This window comes from Pongo abelii, chromosome 19 (genome assembly GCF_028885655.2).
Source record: "Pongo abelii isolate AG06213 chromosome 19, NHGRI_mPonAbe1-v2.0_pri, whole genome shotgun sequence".
In the NCBI taxonomy this organism is placed as follows: Eukaryota; Metazoa; Chordata; class Mammalia; order Primates; family Hominidae; genus Pongo; species Pongo abelii.
The window spans coordinates 20,986,232-21,011,765 of NC_072004.2; the positions used below are offsets into that span (position 1 = coordinate 20,986,232).

Here is a 25,534-nt window from a genome sequence, read left to right on the forward strand (position 1 = left end):
GGTGTTCAAGACCAGCCTGACCAACATGGTGAAACCCCGTCTCTACTAAAAATACGAAAAATAGCTGAGCGTGGTGGCGCATGCCTGTAATCCCAGCTACCTGGGAGGCTGAGGCAGAAGAATCACTTGAACCTGGGAGGCAGAGGTTGCAGTGAGCCAAGATTGCATCAATGCACTCCAGCCTGGGCAATAGGGTGACTCCGTCTCAAAACAAACAAACAAACAAAAAATAAGGATTCTTCAGATATCTGAGTCCAGGTCCTCATGTCCACTGTGTCCAGCTCAACTTATTACTGTGCAGACTGAGGCAGTCCAGCCCTAAAAATCCTCTCCTCTCAAGCTCCTAGACGGGACTCTAGTGAGGGCAGAACTGCTGGGCTGGTAATTCCTCTTGGTGGAGACAAAGGAACATGGGAATGGGCAATAAGTTACTTATCAGTCTTCACTAGAGGTTTCTCTCAACTAAAGTTACCAAAATTGGGTGTTATAATTTTTAACTTGGTATTCCCAGACAAGTGCCAGGAGAGAAGCTGTTGCAAATAGCTAGCTGAGTGGAGAGGAGAAAGCCTCAGCAGAGAGGCGAGCTGGAAGGAGGGATGGATGCTATCCTTCTCTGGACTGAAGCAGTCACAAGATGGCTGCACAGAGTATTCCTGGCATGCAGAAGGGGGCGTGGGGACTCAGACACTCCAAGATGCATGGGTTTGGGGTACCCATTCCAGGCCTCATGTCCACTGTATCCAACTCAATTTCCTCTTAATTACTGTGGAGACTGAGGCAGCCCGACCCTAACAGTCCCCTCCTCCTGGCTCCTATTCACCACTCCAGCGAGGGAGAACAACTGTTGCTCTGGTTACTTCTCTCAATGGAAGGAGGGGACAGGGACTGTGGGAAACCAACTATATACAGCACAGGCTCTCTCTCTATATATAGTCCAGTGGAGGGTATAGTTAAAGCAAACCCTTAGAGTAGGAATAGCTGGTCAGCAATTTTCCAGGTTATGGCTTGAATACAGGTGTCAACCCATGAATGTATGAACTGGTACATTTCCACTCTATGAAACATAATATGAAATTTAAAATACTCAGGGAAACATAGAGCATTTGTTTATTATTGCTATACTCAAGGCAAAATCTCTTAAAACAATTAGCCTTGATAATGGAAGTATAACCAGAACCATTATTCATGAATTTACATTTTGTTCTTTTCTGCTGTTGAGACTTCACTGTTTCACACACACCATCTACCCCAAGACCTTTAATATACAAGAACAAGAAGAATTAACATGAAAGTCACAAAGCATGGCTTGACCACTTGCCTAGTTCCTGACTTTAGGCCAATCACTTCCCCTCTCTAAACCTGTTGGGAGAGGAAGAGGAGAGGATAGAATAAACCTACAACTGAGATAACACAGGTGATAACTGAAAGAACATGAATGAAATTTCACTGTGAATAAAAAATATTATATAAAATAAAGTATCACTAATAACAAATAGGGTTGTGGAGGTAAAACAGTCTCTGTTCCTGGAAGCCTGCATGACAGTAGCCGAGATCTAAATCCTGGGGCAGGACAAAGGATATTCATGGCCAAGTCTCTAAACTCCCTAAGGAAGTACCTGGCTCAACAAGCCACTTAATATGTATCCAGCTACACCCTAGAAACACTTTGTCAGTTTTATTTTACCTTAATATACATTTGTACAGGCAATAATAAAAAGGCTATTACACAACAATTCAGTGAGTTTTACCTAGTTTCAAGAATAATGCATGCAGTTACAAATGAGAGGTAGAAACACTGTATTAAAGACCTAAAAATACAAACGTCATATAAATAAATGTTCAAATTAACTACTGGAATTTCATACAGATAAATAAGGTAAAAATTACATTACTTTGTCAAAGTAAAGGAAAACCATGTTTGTTTTAATCAGTACATTAAAATTAGATTAATGCCAAAGAGCTCTGTGCAATTTGTCAAAGAGTTCAGATTATTTTATGTAAAAGGATTAAAATTGGTGAATGGTTTATTCAAGTATTCAAGCAGGTAAGTAAAAGAAACCAAATAATACACAACGTAGGAACCATTCCTGGAGGGATATTAAGTTAACTGCCTGCATTCTCCATGACTAGCTATTTGGTGAACTGTCAGGATTAACATGAAAAATACACATTAGGCAGAAGACAGCTGCCCATTTTCCTAAGAGAAAACGAACTTCATTTTCCACTCACTGCATGTAGGAACTCCACATCACTAACAAGCCTTTAGGTCACCAACTTTGTTTTGGCCCTATTCAAATTATCAAGAGTATCTCTTGATCTATGATTTTGTTTCTAATACTGCCCAAATAAACCTAGCCTTTAATAAACCTAAGGTCACAGGCATCAATGTACATTCTGCATGCACAATAAAAAATGGAACCAAAAGCTAACAAAAACATTACTGAGAAAATCTGTAGGTGTAGATGAAGAAGTAAAAAAAAAAATGTGCAAAGGTTCACATGAATACAAGTTTTAACCACTTAAAAGTTCACTGGAGATTACATGTGAATTCTGGAAAGGGTATATGTATACAATCAAGTAAAATATTTTAAACAAGTCCATTGTGCCTTAGTTAAATTACAAAATCCAATACACAGTTGTTTTAATAAATTAGTGCAATATGAAAGATTTTGGAAGATTAACATGTGTCCATATTAGGATCAAATTGAAGATTTCAAAATTTCTTCCAAGATCCATGTTTCACTTCTTCTTAAGCTATTTCTTCCTGAGCTGTTTAAAGATGCATGCTCAGATTTAAACAAACTTACTCCAAATATCAAACTGCCTGAATGAGGGGTGAATACTTTTACCTTTATACCTCAGCAAACACATGGAATTTCACACACTGCTCTGATGAACACTGTTTCATTTTTAATTATCTTTAAGAATAACTGTACCGATTATCCTAGTTCTAAGGTATATTTATTCACCAAGTCCAAACTGGGAGCCAAACACTCTTGCTCCTGCTTCTACAAAGAAAAAGGGAAAGGGTGACTTTCTCCAATAAGGCAGATTTCCTACAAATATGTAGTTTTTGGATTGTTTTTCCTTTTTCAAATCACTGCTTGTTCTTTGGTAGTCACCAGTTAAGAAGCTACAGTTTCCTGGGGATGGGGTGACAGAACTCAAGCTGTAATCCCAAAGGCATCACCTCACGTTCCCACCACCGGTCCACGGGATGAGCCTGCTGCTCACATGGTTGCGGTGCTATGGCAGAGCGCCGACAGTCTTCTCTCAATACTACATTTATCTAGAAATAAAATAACAAAAATGAAGAACTAATGAAAAAAATCACTATATTGTCATCTCTATTCTATCTTTGCCCCGAAGTTAACAGTTCTGAATATGTTTTCTTCTTTCTGCTTGGTAATAGTTTAGATATGACTTCTGGCTTAGTGCTGCAAAGTGGTAAAATTTAGGTAAGCACATCGGCTAGCTTGCTACGTAACTAGCTTGCTCATAACTGCAAATAGTCTTAGAACTGCCATCCTCTTGTGGCTATTCAAAATGTAGCAGGACCACATACACTCCAACCAGTCCACCACCTCTGCCTAAACAACCAGATTATTGGGCTTGTATGTGATAAGTAATAACATCCTGGTATCCCATCAATCTCCACTCTGCTATCTATACCAAGTCTGCAGTACACAGAAGTTTCACGGGACTCTTCAGTCACTAAGCCCATGAGGCTTAAAACAGTTACATTTAATAATAAAAATAAAGTCCTCCTACATATACGAACACTTGCCAACAAAGTAACACAGTGTAGAAATCTAAAGATGAATTACGCAGTCACCAGTGCTTTTCATGCATCACCTATAATCCTCACAACAACCCTGCAAGGCAGGCACTGCTGTATCTATCTAGCTATGCATCTATTTATCTATGTATCTATCTATGTATCTATGTATGTATGTATGTATGTATCTACCTACCTACCTACCTACCTACCTACCTACCTACATACCTACCTAACTACGTAGGATGGAGTCTTGCTTTGTCGCCCAGGCTGGAGTGCAGTGGCACAATCTCAGCTCACTGCAACCTCCACCTCCTGGGTTCAAGCGATTCTCCCGTCTCAGCCTCCCGAGCAGTGGAACTTACAGGTATGTGCCATGATGCCCAGCTAAGTTTTGTATTTTTAGTAAAGATGGGGTTTCACTATGTTGGCCGGGCTGGTCTCGCACTCCTGAGCTCAGGTGATCCGCCCACCTTGGCCTCCCAAAGTGCTGGGATTACAGGCGTGAGCCACTATGCCTGGCCCTACTCCTATTTTATGAAAAAGAAGCTGAGGCCACACAAAGGCTCAGTGATTTGCTCAAGGCTGGAAAGCCACGATTCAAACCAAGGCAGGATTCCAAACTCCAAGCTCTTTGTACTATGCCTGTGACAGACAACTAAAATGAAGTCAAAAAATAGAGTACTTTGTAAGTCAACTTACATTTATGTACATTTTCAATATCTGCAGGATCCTGTAGAATCTTACTTAGGCCTTCCAAAAGAAGGGCTGCCTTATGGTAGCGATAAACAATATCTTCGGTCTGCTGAAACATCTCATCCAGGGCTGCAGACTGAACCTGGAACCAGTCAACAAAAACACAATTTTCTCAATTTTTCCAAGAAAATACAAATCCATTTGGGCAATGAAGCTTTAAATGGAATCCACCTAAAATTAACACATTTTGGTAAGGTGATACAGTCTGCAAAACTACATAAAACTCAAAGATTCTTTGGGATGAGCAATATATAAGAGCAACTTCATAAAAAGTCACTCTGCTTTCAAACACAGCCTTCTGGTATTCAGAGGTATGCTTCATAAATTTCATACTAGAACCCTTCTAAACTGGCTCTTTTATGACTTCATTGTAAATTGATTTTAAACACACACTTCCATACAAGGGTAACCTGAAATTTCATTAAAGTAGGTTTCAATAATATAATTAAATGATGCTAATGGTCACTTACTGGCTTTATTGGCTTCTTTTTCTAGCCAAATAATTTTTGGGTGTAGTCATTCATTCATTCAAAGATACTTATTGAGCATCTACAAAGTGCCAGGCACTGTGCCTACAATGAAGGAGAGAGCTTGCAGTCTGGAGGGAGATACAGTCCCGCAAAAACTGGATGGTACGGAATACATAGGGGATGCCTCTAACCCATATTATGGAAGGAGAAGATGATTAGGGGAAGCTTCCAGGAGGTGCTGTTTGCGCTGAATCATAAAGCAACAACAGCAGAAATGAATCAGGTGAGGAAAAATGTGGGAAGGGGCTCTCCAGAAAGAGGGGATGGTAGCATTATTCACAGGGATTTCCCCATCGACATTCTGATTTTCTCTTTGATCATTAAGTACCAGAACTCTCAGTAATCCAGTATCCGAATTTACTTGTTAATATGCTATATCTTGTTTTTGTTTTTAATTTTTAAAATGTATTTATGTATTCTTATATAGATGGGGTCTCGCTCTGTTGCCTAGACTGATCTTGAACTCCTGAGCTCAAGCAATCCTCTCGCCTCAGCCTCCTGAGTAGCTGGGACTACAGGTGCATGCCACTGCACCTAGCTATTCTCTCTCCTTCAAAAAAATAATTTCAAGCAGCTAACAATAAAGCAAATAAAATGGATACAGAAGATTAGAGCCAGGACAAGGAAAGAGAAAAAAGTAACTAAGTGTTAATGCCTCTAAGCTCACTAAGCAGCCAGGACGAAAGGAGGAATTTATTAAGTTATAGGGCTCTTTATTCTGAGAAGGAAAAACAGCATTATAATTCCTTATGGAGGACATTTTTCTGGTGCAAAATTCTAAAAATAATTTATCATATGAAGTCTCAACTCAGCATACAGTGATGCAGTGCATATTATTCATCTCAATAGTTTACAGCAATATGATATATACTATTTTTGTCAAGAATTTATATTCCAAAGTTATTTTCCTATGGTTATTTTAATAAATTTCAAAATAAGGCCATGGATATACTATAACAGCACAGTTCACAGTAGACAAACAGAAAATGGAAAGGGGGATCTATTATGTTAATGTGTTAGAAATACAATTGGCAGGCCGGGCATGGTGGCTCACACCTATAATCCCAGCACTTTGGGAGGCCGAGGTGGGTGGATCACCGGAGGTCAAGAGTTCAAGACCAGCCTGGCCAACATGGTAAAATCCTGTCTCTACTAAAAACACAAAAATTAGCTGGGCGTGGTGGCAGGTGCCTGTAATCCCAGCTACATGGGAGGCTAAGGGAGCAGAATCGCTTGAACCTGGGAAGCAGAGGTTGCAGTGAGCCAAGATCATGCTGCTGCATGTAAGCCTGGACAACAGAACAAAACTCCATCTAAAAAAAAGAAAAAAATATGATTGGCTAACTAATGAATTTTATCCCACTTAACTACTTTTTCAACAGCCTCTATTTTTATTTATACTTTAGAGCAATTTTTCCCCAAGAGAGGCAGAAAACAAATTATTTCCAATATTAAAACCAGAAAATAGGAAAAGGAGGTTTTACTTTGTGTCTATACTACAATATCAGTAAGTGGGACCTGAGCACATAAATTTGTGTGGATTCATTAATAAAGCAGTGTTTTTCCTAAGAGTTTTATCAAGCCTAACTTTCTTAAACAACAGAAAATGCAGAAACAGATCCTGCTAATGCTTTTAGATGCACACTATAAAAAGATTAGATCGGCTGGGCACAGTGGCTCACACCTGTAATCCCAGCACTTTGGGAGGCTGAGGAGGGTGGAACACCTGAGGCCAGGAGTTGGAGACCACCCTGGCCAACATGGCGAAACCCCATCGCTACTAAAAATACAAAAATTAGCTGGGCATGGTGGCAGGTGCCTGTAATCCCAGCTACTCAGGAAGCTGAGGCAGGAGAATCACTTGAATCTGGGAAGCAGAGGTTGCAGTGAGCTGAGATTGTGCCAGTGTACTCCAGCCTGGGAGACAGAGTACTCCAGCCTGGGCGACAGAGTGACTCCGTCTCAAGAAAAAAAAAAAAAAGATTAGATCATGCCTAATGCCAGCAATGTTTAATAAGAGCTGTAATAAACTTTTAGCAAATGTGGTAAACGGATTTGTAATTACTTAAAATACATCCAGTAAATTACATTAAGAGTTGCTTAAATCCAATTACTTCTTTAGTAGAAGGCAATCCACAATACTTGGGACTTGAGACATTATCTTTTAAAAGGATAGCTGTCATATAGATATTCAATTAAAAAGACACTTAAAGATAAGTAGTACTATATAATATTAAACCTTAGAAGGGTTACCATTTCTACAGCACAATTATAGATGAGTTTCTCTGCAGTCACACTGTTGATTTCATCAATAAACCTCTGTTTGTCAGAGAAGAATCGATTCAGCTTTTCTGTAAGTTTCTTGCACATGGTGATGCAGAATTTATATCGTTCGTTCAGATTCTTGACAACTGAAAAAAAATTGAGATGGGAACTAATTTTAATTTTCCTCCAGAAATAAAGACACAGTTATATGTATCTTTCCTGCTGATATATAGGGAAGGTGTCACTATGTGATCATTCAAAAAAAGGACCAGAAATAGGATTCTTTCATGTTATCTCTTTCAATATGAAAAGATTGAAAATAATGCACTTCTGACTTCTATCAATTGAACTGCAAAAAGCTAACAACCCAGCATCTTTTCCCTTTAAGAATACTGAAAAATAAAAACAACAGTGAGTACTCATCAGACGCTCTCTCTCAGTGTGACGGGAAAGAGCAACTTAAGGACCGACCCCTGGAGTCTCACGCTGCCTTCTCCCATACCTTGTTTCACAGCTGTGGATGGGCTCAATTTCCCGGACTTGATCTGGGCTTTGGCAAGATGCAGAGAAGCCGCAAGCAGCTGTGCTGCTTTCATGTACAACACCAGCTGCTCCACCCGCCTGCACCCAAAAGACAGTAGCAGAGGGTTATCTTGTGAACTAATGTAAGATGTGGAACTCTACACAACAGGTCACCATTAAAATTGCCTTTCTATAAAGGAATAGCATCCTCTTTGATTTCTTTTCTTCTTTCTTTTTTTTTGACAGTCTTGCTCTGTCCCCCAGGCTGAAGTAGAGTGGCTTGATCTTGGCTTACTGCAGCCTCTACTTCCTGGGCTCAAGGGATCCTCCCACCTCAGTCTCCCGAATATTAATAGTTGGGACCACAGGGACGCACCACATGCCCAGCTAATTTTTGTATTTTTTGTAGAGACAGGGATTCATCATATTGCCCAGGCTGGTCTCGAACCCATGGGCTCAAGCAATCCTTCTGCCCCTCCTCCCAAAGTGCTGGAATTACATATAGACATAAGCCACTGCGACCAGCCCTCCTTAATTTCTTAATGCACAAGTAAACTCTCGAGGGACAAGGCATAGTTAAAGATGTGTGTACTGTGAAAACAACGGATACACTCAGATAAAAATCAATACAATCTATTTACATAGAAGATCTTCAACAGTATAATTTACAAGGAAAGGCAATACTGAGGTTGCATAATTTCCAGGTCTTGGCTCATATAGTGAAATGTAGTACAAAGAAATAATTGAGACTCCTAGCTTTTAATAATGAGATATGATCTTCAGTGGATGACAATACCTACAACTTAGACACAAGTTTAGACAAAGCATGTAAAGTATGGAAATGAATGACAGGGGGGCACCCACCCCCAGTCTTTGCTCAGCTGACTGATCTGGTCCACCACCACACTCTCCTGGATCTGGTACAAGGACACAGCAGATGTGCACAGCTCAGGGTTTCCTCCCCTCATGGCTGTCAGGTCCAGCACACACTCAGTGAACATCAGCATCACATTCAGATGGCGTAAGGTGTCTGTGTGTTCTCGCTGCAGCAAAGTCAATTTGTCTTAGAAAATTTCAGAATAAAAATAGGTACATACTCATTTCTGTACATAAACCATGGCCACCGATCATGTTTTCTATACTTATGAGTATCAGAATGACAAAAGGAGATTGAAATTTTTAAATTTCAGAAAGCTGGTAAGAAAATGAACACAAATGAAACCAAATGTAGGTATATGCATGTGTTTGTGTATATGTATCAGAGTACCCACATAAGTAAACTCAGGATGGCTTCCTGTGCTTTTACTAGAAAAAGAAAAGAAAGCTGAACGATTAAATCAATATACATGAGACAAAGACGTGACAAGTTAGACACCAAGATTATAAGGATACTATAGGTGCTAAATCACACTTCTTGATACTGTGTTGAATTCTGCTGACTTCTTATAATTTCAGAGTTGCTTTATTTAATTTCTGGTGGTTTTTCAGTTAACAGTGATTACTAATACCAAAGCTCTAACTTTCTGTGATCTTTTCAATTAGTTAAAAGAGGGGAGTGTGGGTAGACACAACGCATTCAGAGGGCTGTCATTTAAAAATGGGCATTCTAGGCCAGGCATGGTGGCTCACGCCTGTAATCCCAGCACTTTGGGAGGCCGAGGCAGGTGGATCACCTGAGGTCAGGAGTTTGAGACCAGCCTGGCCAACATGGCGAAATCCCATCTCTACTAAAAATACAAAAATTAGCCGGGCATGGTGGCACGTGCCTGTAGTCCCAGCTCCTCAAGAAGCTGAGGCAGGAGAGTGGCTTGAACCCAGGAGGTTAGAGTGAGCTGAGATCGCACCACTGCATTCCAACCTGGGTGACAGAGCGAGACTCCGTCTCAAATAAATAAATAAATAAATAAATAAATAAATGGGTATTCTAGATTGTTGTTTTGAGATTTGTTTTTAGTTATAAATGCATTCTGAAATCTCAAATAAGCCTAAAAGTTTCCCACTCTTTTATGGTTAAATAAAGATGAGAATCATTTTCCTAGTGACAGGAGAATAAGCCAACTGACTTCTAAAAGTCTCTCTGCTCTGTGACAGCATATTGCACTGTATGTTTCAATACACTGGAACATGTAATAGAATGTACTAGAATGCTCATGCCTGTAATCCTAGCACTTTGGGAGGCAGAGGTGGGCAGATCACGAGGTCAGGAGTTCGAGACAAGCCTGGCCAACATGGTGAAACCCCGTCTCTACTAAAAATACAAAAATTAGCCAGGCATGGTGGCGCATGCCTGTAGTCCCAGCTACTCGGGGGGCTGAGGCAGGAGAATTGCTTGAACCCAGGAGGCGGAGGTTGCGGTGAGCCGAGATTGCGCCACTGCACTCCAGCCTGGGTGACAGAGCAAGACTCTGTCTCAAAAAAAAAGAAAGAAAAACACAGAATCTATGTGTTTCTTCCTATAAACCAAAGCTTATTATGGATGAGTGTCACTGTCAACATTAATCTAAAAAGACATCAGCAATACTTTTCAAACTGAAAAGGCACGTTAAAGAGAACATAACTTCCTAACTATTTAACGTATTTTGTTCTTGTCATCACTAGAATGTTCTCATATCAAATCAACATTACATTCACACCACTATAGTCTCTTCTCTACCTCCATCAGCGTCTCCTCCGGCAGTTCAGGGGCTTCAAAGGTGATGAGCCCCTCTAGGCTGGGGGGTGAAGCACCGTAAGGCACGTATCTCAGGCTGGGAGCTGCCTCTGCTCCTGGAGGGGAAGAGCCGAAGCCTGGGCCAGGCGGGGACCCCACACACACGCGGCCACTCATGGCACACAGAGAGCCCCCGGAGTTGCTGGGCCCCACTACAAGGAAACAGAGGATACATGGCAGTGTCCAGAGTTAGGGCTTTCACACCCACTCCTACTCTTATTTACTGAACAAACCCGCTGAGGTGATAAAGGAAACGTTAAAAGAAACTCACTGACCCCCTATGTACTATTTGAGGATATTAATAGTTTTTACTTATCCATGTTCATTGTTATTCCTTGTCTATATATTTTATATTAGACATCATCAGAGCTAGTTTTTTTATACTCTGTTTTAAACAAATTTAGATCATATTCATTTCTCCTTGCTGCTCCACAGGGCCTCATAATTATAAAACTCAATGGATGCACTGATTCATTAAGTTTATATATATTATATAATGTTTATCTGGAGTCATTTATACTATTTCTGATTTTATTCATATTACAAATAGCACTGTAATGAAATGCAGACAGTTGTTCCTTCTTTTGAATAATTTCTTTGTGATAAATACTCTGAAGTGGTATAAAGAGGAATGGAATTAACATAGATCAATACATATTTTTACAGCTCTTCCTAAGAACTGTTATAGTACTCTCTAACGCAGCCCTGAGTAAGCACATAGATCCTACTAAACCTCAATAACACTGGACATGATACTTTTTTTTTTTTTTTTTTTTTTTGAGTCAGGGTCTTGCTGTTGCCCAGGCTGAATTGCAGTGGCGTGATCACAGCTCACTGCAGCCTTGATTTTCTGGGCTCAGGTAATTCTTTCACCTCAGCCTCACAAGTAGCTGGGACTATAGGCATATGCCACCATGTCTGGCTAATTTCTGTATTTTTTTTTGTAGAGATGGGGTTTCACCATGTTGCCCAGGCTGGTCTCGAACTCCTGACCTCAAGTGATCCTCCCGCCTTGGCCTCCCAAAGTGCTGGGATTACAGGCGTGAACCACCTCACCTGGCCAAAACAAGTTTCTTTAAAAAAAAAAAAAAACCTATAATTTTCAAATAATTTATTGGATCTACTAAAGTAACCCTTTAATATATAAGCTGAGAAGAACCATATATGATTTGCTTCTTCACAAAGAAGTCATATTTATACTAGGTCATTTTGTAAAATATTATATACAACATATATTTATATTTTAATATATAATATAACACTTTACAAAGATTTTTTTTCCCCACAAATGATGCCTCATCTACTTCTTATAACCCATTAAGATAAAGAAAATAGTAATCTCCATTTCACTGGTAAAGAAACTGAAGCCCAGAGAATTAAGTGACTTGTCCAAGTTACAACACTGAGTCATTTGTCAAAACACTACATTCCAAATACTAGCCAAAGACTGTAATACAACAAATGCTCCTTACCTGAGGTTGTTCTTGTTCGAAGGAACATGTGGGTACAAGTGGGGGCCGCTGCACTGTGTGGAGGAGACCCTACAGTGAAGAGGACAGCCCTGGAACTTGCTGCTGTACCTGCAGGAGGTGCCAGAACACCACCACAGGCTCCTGCTGGAGCTACAACAAAAGTTTATAGAAGGTCATATTACCTTGATAGTGGTTATATCCGGGAGATGGGATTGCAGGGGGATACTGACTTTTATATCAGGAGTCTAGTGGTTTTTTTTTTTTCCTCTTCTTACAAAAAGTACTTATTGCTCTTAAAATCAAAAAATGTAATACAATATTTTCATTAAAATAATTTATAGTAATCTCAAGTGTGAATCTTCTTCACACCAAAATCTAGCATTCAGAGTTATGTTTGTATACTTCTAAAATACATGAACTGTAAGTTATACATGTTGAAGACAGTCCTAAAAAGTGAACGCCAAGAACTGGGAATAAAAACAGGTTAACCTAGGGTGGGTGTGGTGGCTCATGCCTGTAATCCCAGCACTTTGGGAGGCCAAGGCGGGTGGATCACCTGAGGTCAGGAGTTCGAGACCAGCCTGGCCAATGTGGTGAAACCCTGTTTCTACTAAAAATACAAAACTTTCCCGGGCATGGTGATGCGTGCCTGTAATCCCAGCTACTCAAGAGCCTGAGTCAGGAGAATCTCTTAAACCCATGAGGCAGAGGTTGCAGTGAGTCGAGATCATGCCATTGCACTCCAGCCTGGGTGACAGAGCGAGGCTCCGTCTCAAAAAAAAAAAAGAAAAGAAATCAAAATAAAGACATTCCCAAATAAACAAAAGCTGAGAGAATTTACTGCCAGCAGACCTGTCTTACAAGAAATACAAAGGATAGTTCTTCAGACCAAAAGTAACTAACTCCAAATAGTAATCCCAACCTGTAAAGATAATTATAAAACACAAACTGTATATTTCTTCTGTTAACTGATTTTAAAAAGCAACTGTATAAAACATGTATACAGTTGCATTGTCAGGTCTATAGCATATAGAAATGTAATGTTCATTTATTTACTTTTTTTTTTTTTTGGAGACGGAATCTCACTCTGTCGCCAGGCTGGAGTGCACTGGCACGATCTCGGCTCACTGCAACCTCCGCCTCCTGATTCTCCTGCCTCAGCCTCCCGAGTAGCTGGGATTACAGGTGCGTGCCACCATGCCCAGCTAATTTTTGTATTTTTAGTAGACACAGGGTTTCACCATGTTGGCCAGGATGGTCTCGATCTCTTGACCTTGTGATCCATCCGCCTTGGCCTCTCAAACTGCTGGGATTACAGGCATGAGCCACTGCGCCCAGCCTTACTTTTTACTTTTTTTAGAGACAGGGTCTCCACCTGTCCCCCAGGCTGAAGGGCAGTGGTGTGACCATAGCTCACTGCAGCCTCGAACTCCTGAGCTCAAGTGATCCTCCTGCCTCGGCCTTCCACAGTGTTGGGATTACAGGCGTGAGCCACTGCACCCAGCCAGAAATATATTTGATAATAAGAACATAAAGGAGTCAGATGGGAGTAAAACTGTATTAGAGTAAGGAAGTGACACCAGATGGTAACTCAAATCCACAAAAACACCCCAAGATAACCAGAAATAAGATAAATAAGAAAGTTAATATAACAAACTATAAATACATACTTGCTTTCTTTTCTTATCTCAGCTTCTTTTCAAAGACATAAAATTACAAACCAGAGTAAGATGGCAAAATAGAAGGCTCCACCAGTTGTACAACCCGCCTCCCAAAAATTTGCACACAATAAAGCACCTTCATAAGAACCAAAAATCAGGTGAGTAATCACAGTACCTGGTTTTAACTTCATATCACTGAAAGAGGCACTGAAAAGGGTAGGAAAGGCAGTCTTGAATCACCAGCACCACCCTCCGCCCCTCCCCTGGCAGCAGCTGTGTGTGGCAAGGAAATAATCTGTGTACTTGGGGGAGGGAGAGCGCAGCAATTTGGGGACTGCACATTGAACTCAGTGTTGCCCTGTCACAGTGCAAAGGAAAACCATGCTGAACTCAGCTGATGTCCGCCTACAGAGGGAGCATTTGGACCAGCTGTAGCTAGAGGGAAAGTGCCCGTCTGAGTGGCCAGAATGTGAGTTTCCACAAGCCTCACCACCACAAGCTAAAGCGCTCCGGGTCCAAAGTGAACTTGAAAGGCAGTCTAGGACACAAGGACTGCAATTCCTAGCCAAATCCTGGTGCCGTGCTGGGCTTAAAGCCAGTGGATTGGGGCATGACCTAGAGAGACATCAGACAGGGCTTCTAAGGGAGTGTTTGTGCCACTCCTCCTCCCAAACCCAGGCAGCGCAGCTCACAGCACCAAAAGTGACTCCTTCCTTCTGCTTGAGGACAAGAGAGAAAGGTAAAAAGGGCTTTCTCTTATCTCTTGGATACTAGGCTCAGCCACAGTAGGAGGAGCCCTGGGCAGAGTCGTGAGACCTCTCATCCCAGGCCCTAGTTCCCGTTGACATTTCTAAACACACCCTGAGCCAGAAGTGAACTCACTGGCCTTGAAAAAAAAGACCCAGTCCTGGCAGGATTGATCACCAGCTGACTGAAGAGTCCTCGGGCCCTGAATAACCAATAACACTACTCAGGGAGCATGCTTGGGCCTTGGGTGAGACTCTGAGACATGCTGGCTTCAGGTAGCAGCTTGATTACAGTGGGATAGAGCACCAAGCAGGCTCTTGGGGTTCCCAAGTCTAGGCCTAGGCTCTTGGACATTTCTGGACCTGCCCTGAAGGGTTGGTCCTAGGCCTAGCAGCACTCAGCTCATGCTGACTGAAGAGCCCTTGGGCCTTAAGTTAACATCAGTGGTGGCCTGGCAGAACTCCTTGTGGGCCACTGGTGGTTATGGCCACAGGGATAGGTTCCTCTGCCTGTGGAAGGGGCAGGAAAGACTGGGAAGGACTTTGTCCTGTGGTCTGAGTGGCAGCTTAGCTGCAGTAGGATAATACCAGGTAGATTTCTAAGGTTTTTCATTCCAACTCCTGACTCCTAGATAGCATCTCTGGACATGCCTGGTGCCTGGGGAACTTGTTGCCCTGAAAGGAAGGACACAAACCTGGCTGGTTTCTCCACCTGCTGATTTTAAGTCCTGGGGCTTGAGCGAACATAGGTAGTAGCCAGGCAATGGTTAAAGAGGGCCTTGGGCAAGACCCAGGGCTGTGCTGGCTTCAGGTCTAACCCAAGCAGTTCCAGTGGTGGTGGCCACAGGGGTGTTTGTATCACCCCACCTCCACCTCCAATCAGCTCAGCATAGAAAGAGAGACATGCCATTAGTTGTTCACCTTTTGAAAAAAGTTAGGGAAGAGAACAAAAGTCTCTAGCTGGTAATCCACAGAATTCTTCTGGATCTTATCCAAGTCTATGAGTCTGCAAGAACTACAGCATTATTGGGCTTGGAGCCCAAGTCCCGTCAAATACCTGGAAAGTCTCCCCAAGAAGGACAGGTACAGATTGCAAAGCCCAGATTGTGAAGACAACAATAAATACCTAACATGTCAATGCCCAGACACGGACAAAAATCTACATCAAGACCAGCCAGGAAAACATGAACTTACCAAGTGAACTAAATAAGGCACCAGGGACTAATCATGGAGAAACAGAGATATATAACCTTTCAGACAGAGAATTCAAAATAGCTGTTTTGAGGAAACTCAAGGAAATTCAAGATAACATAGAGAAGAAATTCAGAATTCTATCAGATAAATCTAACACAGACTGAAATAATTAAAAGAATCAAGTAAAAATTCCAGAGGTGAAAAATGCAATTGACACACTGAAGAATGCAATGGAGTCTCTTAATAGCAGAATTGATCAAGCAGAAGAAAGAATTAGTGAGCTTTGAAAATAGGCTATTTGAAAATACAGAGGAAACAGAAGAAAAAAATGAAAAAGAATGAAGCAAGCCTACAAGATCTAAAAAATAGCTGCAAAAAAAAAAAAGGGTTATTGGCCTTAAGTAGAAAGACTAAACAACGACCCGATCAAAAATAATAACTACAGCTTTTCAAGACATAGACAGTACAATAACATATAAAGAGAAACAAAAAAAGTTAAGAAGAAAGGAGATAGAGTATTTTTTGTTTTCTTATTGCTTGTTTATGCAATCAGTGTTGTCATCACTTTAAAATAATGGATAGGGCCGGGAGTGGTGGCTCAAGCCTGTAATCCTAACAATTTGGGAGGCCAAGACAGGTGAATCACCTGAGGTCAGGAGTTCAAGACCTGGACAACATTGGTGAAACTCCGTCTCTACTAAAAATACAAAAATTTGCCAGGTATGGTGGCAGGCGCCTGTAATCCCAGCTACTTGGGAGGCTGAGGCAGGATAATCGCTGAACCCAGGAAGCAGAGGTTGCAGTGAGCCAAGATCGTGCCATTGCACTCCAGCCTGGGTGACAAGAGCGAAACTCCATCTCAAAAATAAAAAAATTAAATTAAATTGAATTAATGGACAGTATTTACAAGCCTCATGGTAACCTCAAATAAAAAAACATACACTGGATACACAAAAAATAGAAAGCAAGAAAATCAGTGATACCACCAGAGAAAATCACCTTCACTAAAAGCAAGAAAGAGGGAGGGAAGAAGGAAGGAAGGAAAAAGAAGACCAGAAAACAAATAACAAAATGGCAGGATTAAGTCCTTACTTACCAATACAAACATTGAATATAAATGAACTAAACTCTTCAGCCAAGAGTTAAAGGACACTGAGTAGCTGAATGGATTAAAAAAATAAGCCCCACCTATCTGGTGGCTTTAAGAAACACACTTCACCTATAGAGACACACGTAGACTGATAATAAAGGGATGGAAAAAGATACTCCACGCAATGGAAACTGAAAAAGAGCAGGAGTAGCTATACTTACATCAGACAAGATAGATTTCAAGACAAAAACCATAAAAAGAGACAAAGGTCATTATATAATGACGAAGGGGTCAATTCAGCAAGAGGATATGACAACTGTAGATATATACGCACCCAACACTGGAGCATACAGATACATAAAGCAAATATTGTTAGAGCTAAAGACAGAGATAGACCCCAATACAATAGCTGGAAACTTCAGCGCCCCACTTTCACCCTTGGATAGATCATCCAGACAGAAAATCAACAAAGAAACATCAGACTTAATCTGCACTATAGGACCTAACCGATATTTACAGAACGTTTCACCCAATGGCTGCAGAATATACATTCCTCTCAGCATATGGATCATTCTCATATGTCACAAAACAAGTCATAAAACATTAAACAACAACAACGACCAGGTGTAGTGGCTCACACCTGTAGCTGCAGCACTTTGGGAGGCTGAGGTGGGCAGATCACTTGAGGCCAGGAGTTCGAGACCAGCCTAGCCAACATGGCAAAACCCTGTCTCTACTAAAATTACAAAAATTAGGTGGGTGCAGTGGCTCACGCCTATAATCCCAGGACTCTGGGAGGCCGAGGCGGGCAAATCACATGAGGCCAGGAGTTCCAGACCAGCCTGGCCAACATGGTAAAACCCCGTCTCTACTAAAAATACAAAAATTAGCTGGGTATGGTGGCACACACCTGTGGTTCCAGCTACTCAAGAGGCTGAGGCAGGAGAATCACTTGAACCCAGGAAGAGGAGGTTGCAGTGGGCCAAGACTACACTAATGTACTCCAGCCTGGGCAACAGAGTGAAACTCTGTCTAAAAAGAAAAAAAAAATTATAAAAATCAGCCAGGCATGGTGGTACACACCTGTAATCCCAGCAACGAGGGAGGCTGAGGCACAAGAATTGCTTGAACCCGGGAGGTGGAGATTGCAGTGCACCAAGATCGTGCCACTGCACTCCAGCAACACCCTGTTTACAAACAAAAAAAACAAACAAAACAAAAAAACTGAAATAATATCAAGCATCTTCTCTGACTACCATGAAATAAAACTAGAAATTAATAAAAGGTATTTTGGAAACTATATAAATACATGGAAATTAAACAATATGCTCCTGAATGACCAGTGGGTCAATGAAGAAAGGAAATTGAAAAATTCCTTGAAACAAATAATAATGAAAACATAACATACTAAACCTATGGGATTACAGTGAAAGCAGTACTAAGAGGGAAATTTATAGCTAAAAGTGCCTATGCATCAAAAAAGAAGAAATCTTCAAATAACCTAACAATGCATCTTAAAGAACTACAAAAGCAAGAGCAAACCAAACCTAAAATTACTAGAAGAAAAGAAATAATAAAAATCAGGGCACAAACGAAATTGAAACTAAGAAAACAATACGAAAGATCAAGGAAATGAAAGCTAGTTTATTGAAAAGATAAATAAAATTGACAAACCTTTGAGCAGACTAAGAAAAGAGGAAACAAGACCCAAAAGCCCTCATGAATGGATTAATGCCATTATAAAAGGGCTTGAGGTCAAAGGACAAGCCCTCTTCTGCCCTTCTGCCTTCCACTATGTGATGATGCAGCAAGACCATCACCAGATCAAGTGCCTTGATCTTGGACTTTCAGCCTCCAGAATGGTAAGAAAGTAAATTTCTGTTCATTATAAATTACGCAGTCTCAGATGTTCTGTTATAGCAGCACAAAACGGACTAAGACAGATTTCAATATTCACTAAAGTGATCTAATAATGCGATCTCCACCAAAAACCCAGCCAGTCTCTCAGAGCTTGCAGTGAGCCAAGATGGCACCACTGCACTCCAGCCTGGGCGACAGAGCGAGACTCCGTCTCAAAAAAACACACACAAAAAAAACAAAAAAAAATCCAGCCAGTCTCTCTACAGAAACTGACAAGATGATGCAAAAATTCATATGGAAACACAAGGTACCCCTAATAACCAAAACAATCTTGAAAAAGAACAAAAAAGATAAACTCATATTTCCTGATTTCAAAACTTAAGACAAAGCTACAGTAATCAAGGCAGTATGGTACCAGCATAAATTGACATACAGATCAATGAAATAGTTAAGAGTCCAGAAATAAAGATATTTATAGTTGTATTAGTTCGTTTTCATACTGCTATAAATAATGCCCAAGACTGGGAAATTTATAAAGGAAAGAGGTTTAATTGACTCACAGTTAAGAATGGCTGGGGAGGCCTCAGGAAACTTACGATTACAGTGGAAGGCAAAGGGGAAGCAAGGCACTTTCTTGACAAGGCAGCAGGAAGGAGAAATGCCAAGCAAAGGGGGGAAGAGCCCCTTATAAAACCATCATATCTCGTGAGAACTCACTATCATGAGAACATCATGGGGGAAACTGCCCCCATGATTCAATTACCTCTACCTGGGCTCTCCCCGACACATGGAAATTATGGGAATTACAATTCAAGATGAGATTTGGGTGGGGGCGCAAAACCTAACCCTATCAATGGTCAACTGATTTTTGACAAGGCTAGCAAAACAACACAACAAGGAAAGAATAGTCTTCAATGGTGCTGCGACCACTGAATAGCCCATCCAAAAGAATAAAGCTGGATCCCTTCACCACATCATCCATATGAATTAAGTCAAACTGGACCACAGACATAAGTGTAAGAGCTACATCTTACACTTTTAAAATTAGAATTATAAAACTCTCAGAAGAAAATACAGAATTAGGCAAGGTCCAGATGCAATTTAAGAAGGAGTGTATAGGGAAACCCAAAGACAACAGGAGAGACAAAAACAAGGATACCGGAGAAAATTTTAGCCTCTGATACCTACAGCTACAGCAAACACTAAATAAAGCTTAACTCCTGGCCAGATAAACAAAAAACCTCACACTAAAGGCCTATTTAACTCAGTTTTTAAACAAAGTACATCATACCCAGCCTCAATTAAAAGGCATGCTAAAAGGCAAAAGTACAGTTTGAAAAGAGAGAGCAAATCAAACATCAGAACCAGACTCACATATGGCAGAGATACTGGAATTGTTTAACACCACACTGGGAATTTAAAGTAACGATAATTAATCTACTAAGGGCTCTAATGGAAAAAGTGGACAACATGCAAGAACAGATAGGTAATACAGACAGAGAGATGGAAACTCAGAAAGAGTCAAAAAGAAATGCTGAAAATCAAAATCCCAGTAACAGAAACAAAGAATGCCTTTGATGGGCTCATCAGTAGACTGGACTTTGCCAAGGAAAGAATCAGTGAGATTGAAGATATGTCAATATCTTCCTGAAACTTCCTGAACTAAAAAGCAAAGAGAAATAAGAATGAAAAGAAGAAAAAAAAAAGAACAGACTAAGAACAATGGAGCCAGTGCCCGGCTAGCTCAGTCAGTAGAGCATGAGACTTTTAAGAACAATGGACCAACTATAAGAGTGGAACATATACTTAATGGGAATACCAGAAGAATGAGAGAGAGGAGCAGAAGAAACATTCAAAGTAGTAATGGCTGAAAAACTTCCAAAATTAATGACAGAACCAAACCACAGACCTAGGAAACAGAAAACACCCAGCAGAATGAATATGAAAAAATCTGCACCTAAGCATATCATATTCAAACTTCAGAGAATCAAAGACAAAGAGAAAATTTTGAAAGAAGCTAAAGACAAAAACACACCTCACCTATAGAGAACAAGGGTAAGAATTACATTAGACTTCTCTTTAGAAACTATGCAGGGAAGAAGATAGTACAGTGAAATATTAAATCCTACAGTATTCTCTTTGGATTAGAAAGAAACCATGCTGGCTCAGATATTTCCTCCTTTGGATGCTCATGGGGAAAATTAAAAAATCATAGAGAAAAAAAAAACAAGGAGATTACAATAGTGATTCTCAAATCTGGGTGTCCACAATAATCACCTGGGAGTGTATTACACATGTTGATTCCTAAAAACCCCCAGAACACTTTGGGAGGCCGAGATGGGCAGATCACAAGGTCAGGAGATCGAGACCATCCTGGCTAACACGGTGAAACCCCGTCTCTACTAAAAATACAAAAAAATTAGCCAGGCGTAGTGGTGGGTGCCTATAGCCCCAACTACTTGGGAGGCTGAGGCAGGAGAATGGTGTGAACTCGGGAGGCGGAGCTTGCAGTGAGCCAAGATTGCGCCACTGCCCTCCAACCTGGGCGACTGAGCGAGACTTCATCTCCCAAAAAAAAAAAAACCCAGAAAATTTAAGCAAGCAAGTCTGGAATACGGAATTAGAGTCTAGAATCTGCATTTTGTTTTTGTTTTTTGACACACAGGCCAAGTAATCTAGATATATATGGGTGGTCATGAACATACAGTCTCTGGAGCAACTCCGAAAGGTTCAGGGGTCTCAGTGACCTATGAGTCCTTATAAAATTCAGTTGCTGTAAAGTAAATGCTCAGGAGTACATGTAGGTTTAGGCCAACTTCGACCAGTATTATCCTACTGATTAAAAAAAAAAAAAAAAAAGAAAATCTTGATCAGAACTCCTTCCATTAGTAACGCACAGGCTGCTGCTCATCAAGATACTGAATAAGCTCCTATTCTGAATGGGCTACTGAGAAGGAAGATGAGAGGATAGGGATGGCATCCAGAACTATAAAATAATACATTTGTGTTGTTTTATGCCACCAAGCATGCGATGATTTGTTACAACAGCAGTAAGAAACTAATGCACATGCTAGCAAATTACCTGCCTAAAAAGAAACTACATTTTTCTTACCTATATCCATTGGTCGTTCTGTATTTAAACTGTCTGTGCTGCCCTGATGTCGACATATAGGAGTCTTTCCTTGTTGATCTGATAACTTCCCAGTACTAACAGATCTAAAAAGAATGGTGATGTTTTTAATAAAGGAAAAGTACACTTTTTAAAACTAGAAGGGTTAATAGGAAGTTAGACCCTCTCCCCCTCCCCCTCCCCCTCCCCCTCCCCCTCCCCCTCCCCCTCTCCCCTCTTTTTTCAGTCTCCCTCTCCTTCTTTTTTCGGTCTCCCTCTGTTGCCGAAGCTGGACTGTACTGCCGGGATCTCGGCTTGCTGCAACCTCCCTGCCTCGGGCTCCTGTGACTCTCCTGCCTTGGCCTGCCGAGTGCCTGGGATTGCAGGCGCGCGCCGCCACGCCTGAATGGTTTTTGTATTTTTGGTGGAGACGGGGTTTCGCCGTGTTGACCGGGCTGGTCTCCAGCTCCTGGCCTCGAGTGATCTGCCTGCCTCGGCCTCCCGAGGTGCTGGGATTGCAGACGGAGTCTCGCTAACTCAATGCTCAATGGTGCTCAGGCTGGAGTGCAGTGGTGTGATCTCGGCTCTCTGCAACCTCCACCTACCAGCCTCCTGCCTTGGCCTCTTAAAGTGCTAAGATTACAGCCTCTGCCCCGCCGCCACCCCGTCTAGGAAGTGAGGAGCGTCTCTGCCTGGCCGCCCATCGTCTGGGATGTGAGGAGCCCCTCTGCCCGGCCGCCCTATCTGGGAAGTGAGGAGCGCCTCTGCCCGGCCGCCCATCATCTGGGATGTGAGGAGCGCCTCTGCCCGGCTGCCACCCCGTCTGGGAGGAAGTGAGGAGCGCCTCTGCCCGGCTGCCCCGTCTGGGAGATGAGGAGCACCTCTGCCCGGCCGCCCCGTCTGGGAGGAAGTGAGGAGCGCCTCTGCCCTGTTGCCCTATCTGGGAAGTGAGGAGCGCCTCTGCCTGGCCGCCACCCCGTCTGGGAGGTGAGGAGCGCCTCTGCCCGGCTGCCACCCCATATGGGAAGTGAGGAGCGCCTCTGCCCAGCCGCCCCTTCTGGGAGGTGAGGAGCGCCTCTGCCCAGCCGCCCCGTCTGGGAGGTGAGGAGTGCCTCTGCCCGGCCGCCCCGTCTGGGAGGTGAGGAGCGCCTCTGCCTGGCCGCCACCCCGTCTGGGAGGAAGTGAGGAGCACCTCTGCCCAGCTGCCCCATCTGGGAAGTGAGGAGCGCCTCTGCCCGGCTGCCACCCCCTATGGGAAGTGAGGAGCGCCTCTGCCCGGCCGCCCACTCTGGGAAGTGAGGAGCGCCTCTGCCCGGCCGCCCACTCTGGGAAGTGAGGAGCGCCTCTGCCCGGCCGCCCACTCTGGGAGGTGAGGAGTGCCTCTGCCCGGCCGCCCCGTCTGGGAGGTGAGGAGCGCCTCTGCCTGGCCGCCACCCCGTCTGGGAGGAAGTGAGGAGCGCCTCTGCCTGGCCGCCACCCCGTCTGGGAGGAAGTGAGGAGCACCTCTGCCCAGCTGCCCCATCTGGGAAGTGAGGAGCGCCTCTGCCCGGCTGCCACCCCCTATGGGAAGTGAGGAGCGCCTCTGCCCGGCCGCCCACTCTGGGAAGTGAGGAGCGCCTCTGCCCGGCCGCCCACTCTGGGAAGTGAGGAGCGCCTCTGCCCGGCCGCCCACTCTGGGAGGTGAGGAGCGCCTCTGCCCGGCCGCCCCGTCTGTGAGGTGAGGAGCGCCTCTGCCTGGCCGCCACCCCGTCTGGGAGGAAATGAGGAGCGCCTCTGCCTGGCCGCCACCCCGTCTGGGAGGAAGTGAGGAGCACCTCTGCCCAGCTGCCCCATCTGGGAAGTGAGGAGCGCCTCTGCCCGGCTGCCACCCCCTATGGGAAGTGAGGAGCGCCTCTGCCCGGCCGCCCACTCTGGGAAGTGAGGAGCGCCTCTGCCCGGCCGCCCACTCTGGGAAGTGAGGAGCGCCTCTGCCCGGCCGCCCACTCTGGGAGGTGAGGAGTGCCTCTGCCCGGCCGCCCCGTCTGGGAGGTGAGGAGCGCCTCTGCCTGGCCGCCACCCCGTCTGGGAGGAAGTGAGGAGCACCTCTGCCCGGCCGCCAACTCTGGGAGGTGAGGAGCGCCTCTGCCTGGCCACTCCATCTGGGAGATGAGGAGCACCTCTGCCCGGCCGCCCCGTCTGGGAGGTGAGGAGTGCCTCTGCCCGGCTGCCACCCCGTCTGGGAGGAAGTGAGGAGCACCTCTGCCCGGCCGCCCCCTCTGGGAAGTGAGGAGCGCCTCTGCCTGGCCGCCACCCCGTCTGGGAGGAAGTGAGGAGCGCCTCTGCCTGGCTGCCCCATCTGGGAAGGGAGGAGCACCTCTGCCCGGCCGCCACACCGTCTGGGAAGTGAGGAGCGCCTCTGCCTGGCTGCCCCATCTGGGAAGGGAGGAGCACCTCTGCCCGGCCGCCACACCGTCTGGGAAGTGAGGAGCGCCTCTGCCTGGTCGCCCCGTCTAGGAGGTGAGGAGCACCTCTGCCCAGCCGCCCAGTCTGGGAAGTGAGGAGCGCCTCTGCCCGGCCGCCCTGTCTGGGAGGTGAGGAGCGCCTCTGCCTGGCCGCCACCCCATCTGGGAGGAAGTGAGGAGCGTCTCTGCCCGGCCGCCCCGTCTGGGAAGTGAGGAGCGCCTCTGCCCGGCCGCCCCCTCTGGGAAGTGAGGAGCGCCTCTGCTCGGCCGCCCCCTCTGGGAAGTGAGGAGCGCCTCTGCCCGGCCGCCCCCTCTGGGAAGTGAGGAGCGCCTCTGCTCGGCCGCCCCCTCTGGGAAGTGAGGAGCGCCTCTGCTCGGCCGCCCCGTCGGGGAAGTGAGGAGCGCCTCTGCCCGGCCGCCCCGTCTGGGAGGTGAGGAGCGCCTCTGCCCGGCTGCCACCCGGTCTGGGAGGAACTGAGGAGCGCCTCTGCCCGGGCGGCCCCGTCTGGGAAGCGAGGAGCGCCTCTGCCCGGGCGGCCCTGTCGGGGAAGTGAGGAGCGCCTCTGCCCAGCCGCCCGGTCTGGGAGGAGAGGAGCGCCTCTGCCCGGGCGGCCCCGTCTGGGAAGCGAGGGGCGCCTCTGCCCAGCCGCCCTGTCTGGGAGGTGAGGAGTGCCTCTGCCCGGCTGCCCTGTCTGGGAGGTGTACCCAACAGCTCCGAAGAGACAGCGACCATCGGGAGCGGGCCATGAGGACGATGGCGGTTTTGTTGAAGAGAAGGGGAGGAAGTGTGGGGAAAGGAAGAAGAGATCAGATTGTTGCTGTGTCTGTGTAGAAGGGGGTGGGCATGGGAGACTCCATTTTGTTCTGACTAGGAGAAATTCTTCTGCCTTGGGATGCTGTTGATCTATGGCCTTTCCCCCAGCCCCCTGCTCTCTGAAACATGTGCTGTGTCAACTCAGGGTTAAATGGATTAAGGGTGGTGCAAGATGTGCTTTGTTAAACAGATGCTTGAAGGCAGCATGCTCTTTAAGAGTCATCACCACTCCCTAATCTCAAGTACTCAGGGGCACAAACACTGCAGAAGGCCGCAGGGTCCTCTGCCTAGGAAAACCAGAGACCTTTGTTCATGTGTTTATCTCCTGACCTTCTCTCCACTATTATCCTATGACCCTGCCATATCCCCCTCTCCGAGAAACACCCAAGAATGATCAATAAATACTTCAGAAATTAAAAAACAAAAAAACAAAAAAAAACAAAAAAAAAAAAAAAAAAAAGGAAGTTAGAGAATGAGGAAACAAGAAATAGATACCAAACAATTCAGGGTAGAGATAAACTTCAATAATACAAATAAAGGACAGAAATAGAATATTCAAAAAGTTCAGGAAGAACTATGTACTTAC

General features: G+C 44.2%; 1 protein-coding gene across 5 annotated transcripts in view; it reads right to left on the reverse strand.

Moving 5' to 3' along the window:
• The window catches only part of ULK2 (unc-51 like autophagy activating kinase 2), a 107,018-nt gene that overhangs the window by 2,242 nt on the left and 79,242 nt on the right, over nucleotides 1-25,534 (reverse strand). The window contains exons 20-27 of one of the 5 annotated variants that reach the window (XM_024241516.3): nucleotides 21,697-21,800; nucleotides 12,034-12,183; nucleotides 10,505-10,713; nucleotides 8,716-8,894; nucleotides 7,832-7,950; nucleotides 7,318-7,475; nucleotides 4,481-4,616; nucleotides 3,191-3,289 (exon numbers count right to left, since the gene is read on the reverse strand). In XM_024241516.3, coding sequence (XP_024097284.1) covers nucleotides 3,231-3,289; nucleotides 4,481-4,616; nucleotides 7,318-7,475; nucleotides 7,832-7,950; nucleotides 8,716-8,894; nucleotides 10,505-10,713; nucleotides 12,034-12,183; nucleotides 21,697-21,800 — 1,114 coding nt within the window. In that variant the 3' untranslated portion in view covers nucleotides 3,191-3,230. Of the gene's footprint in view, nucleotides 1-1,084; nucleotides 3,290-4,480; nucleotides 4,617-7,317; nucleotides 7,476-7,831; nucleotides 7,951-8,715; nucleotides 8,895-10,504; nucleotides 10,714-12,033; nucleotides 12,184-21,696; nucleotides 21,801-25,534 lie in introns of those variants that run through there. The other 4 variants (XM_054536295.2, XM_063718430.1, XM_024241515.3 and 1 more) reach the window with 4 other exon arrangements.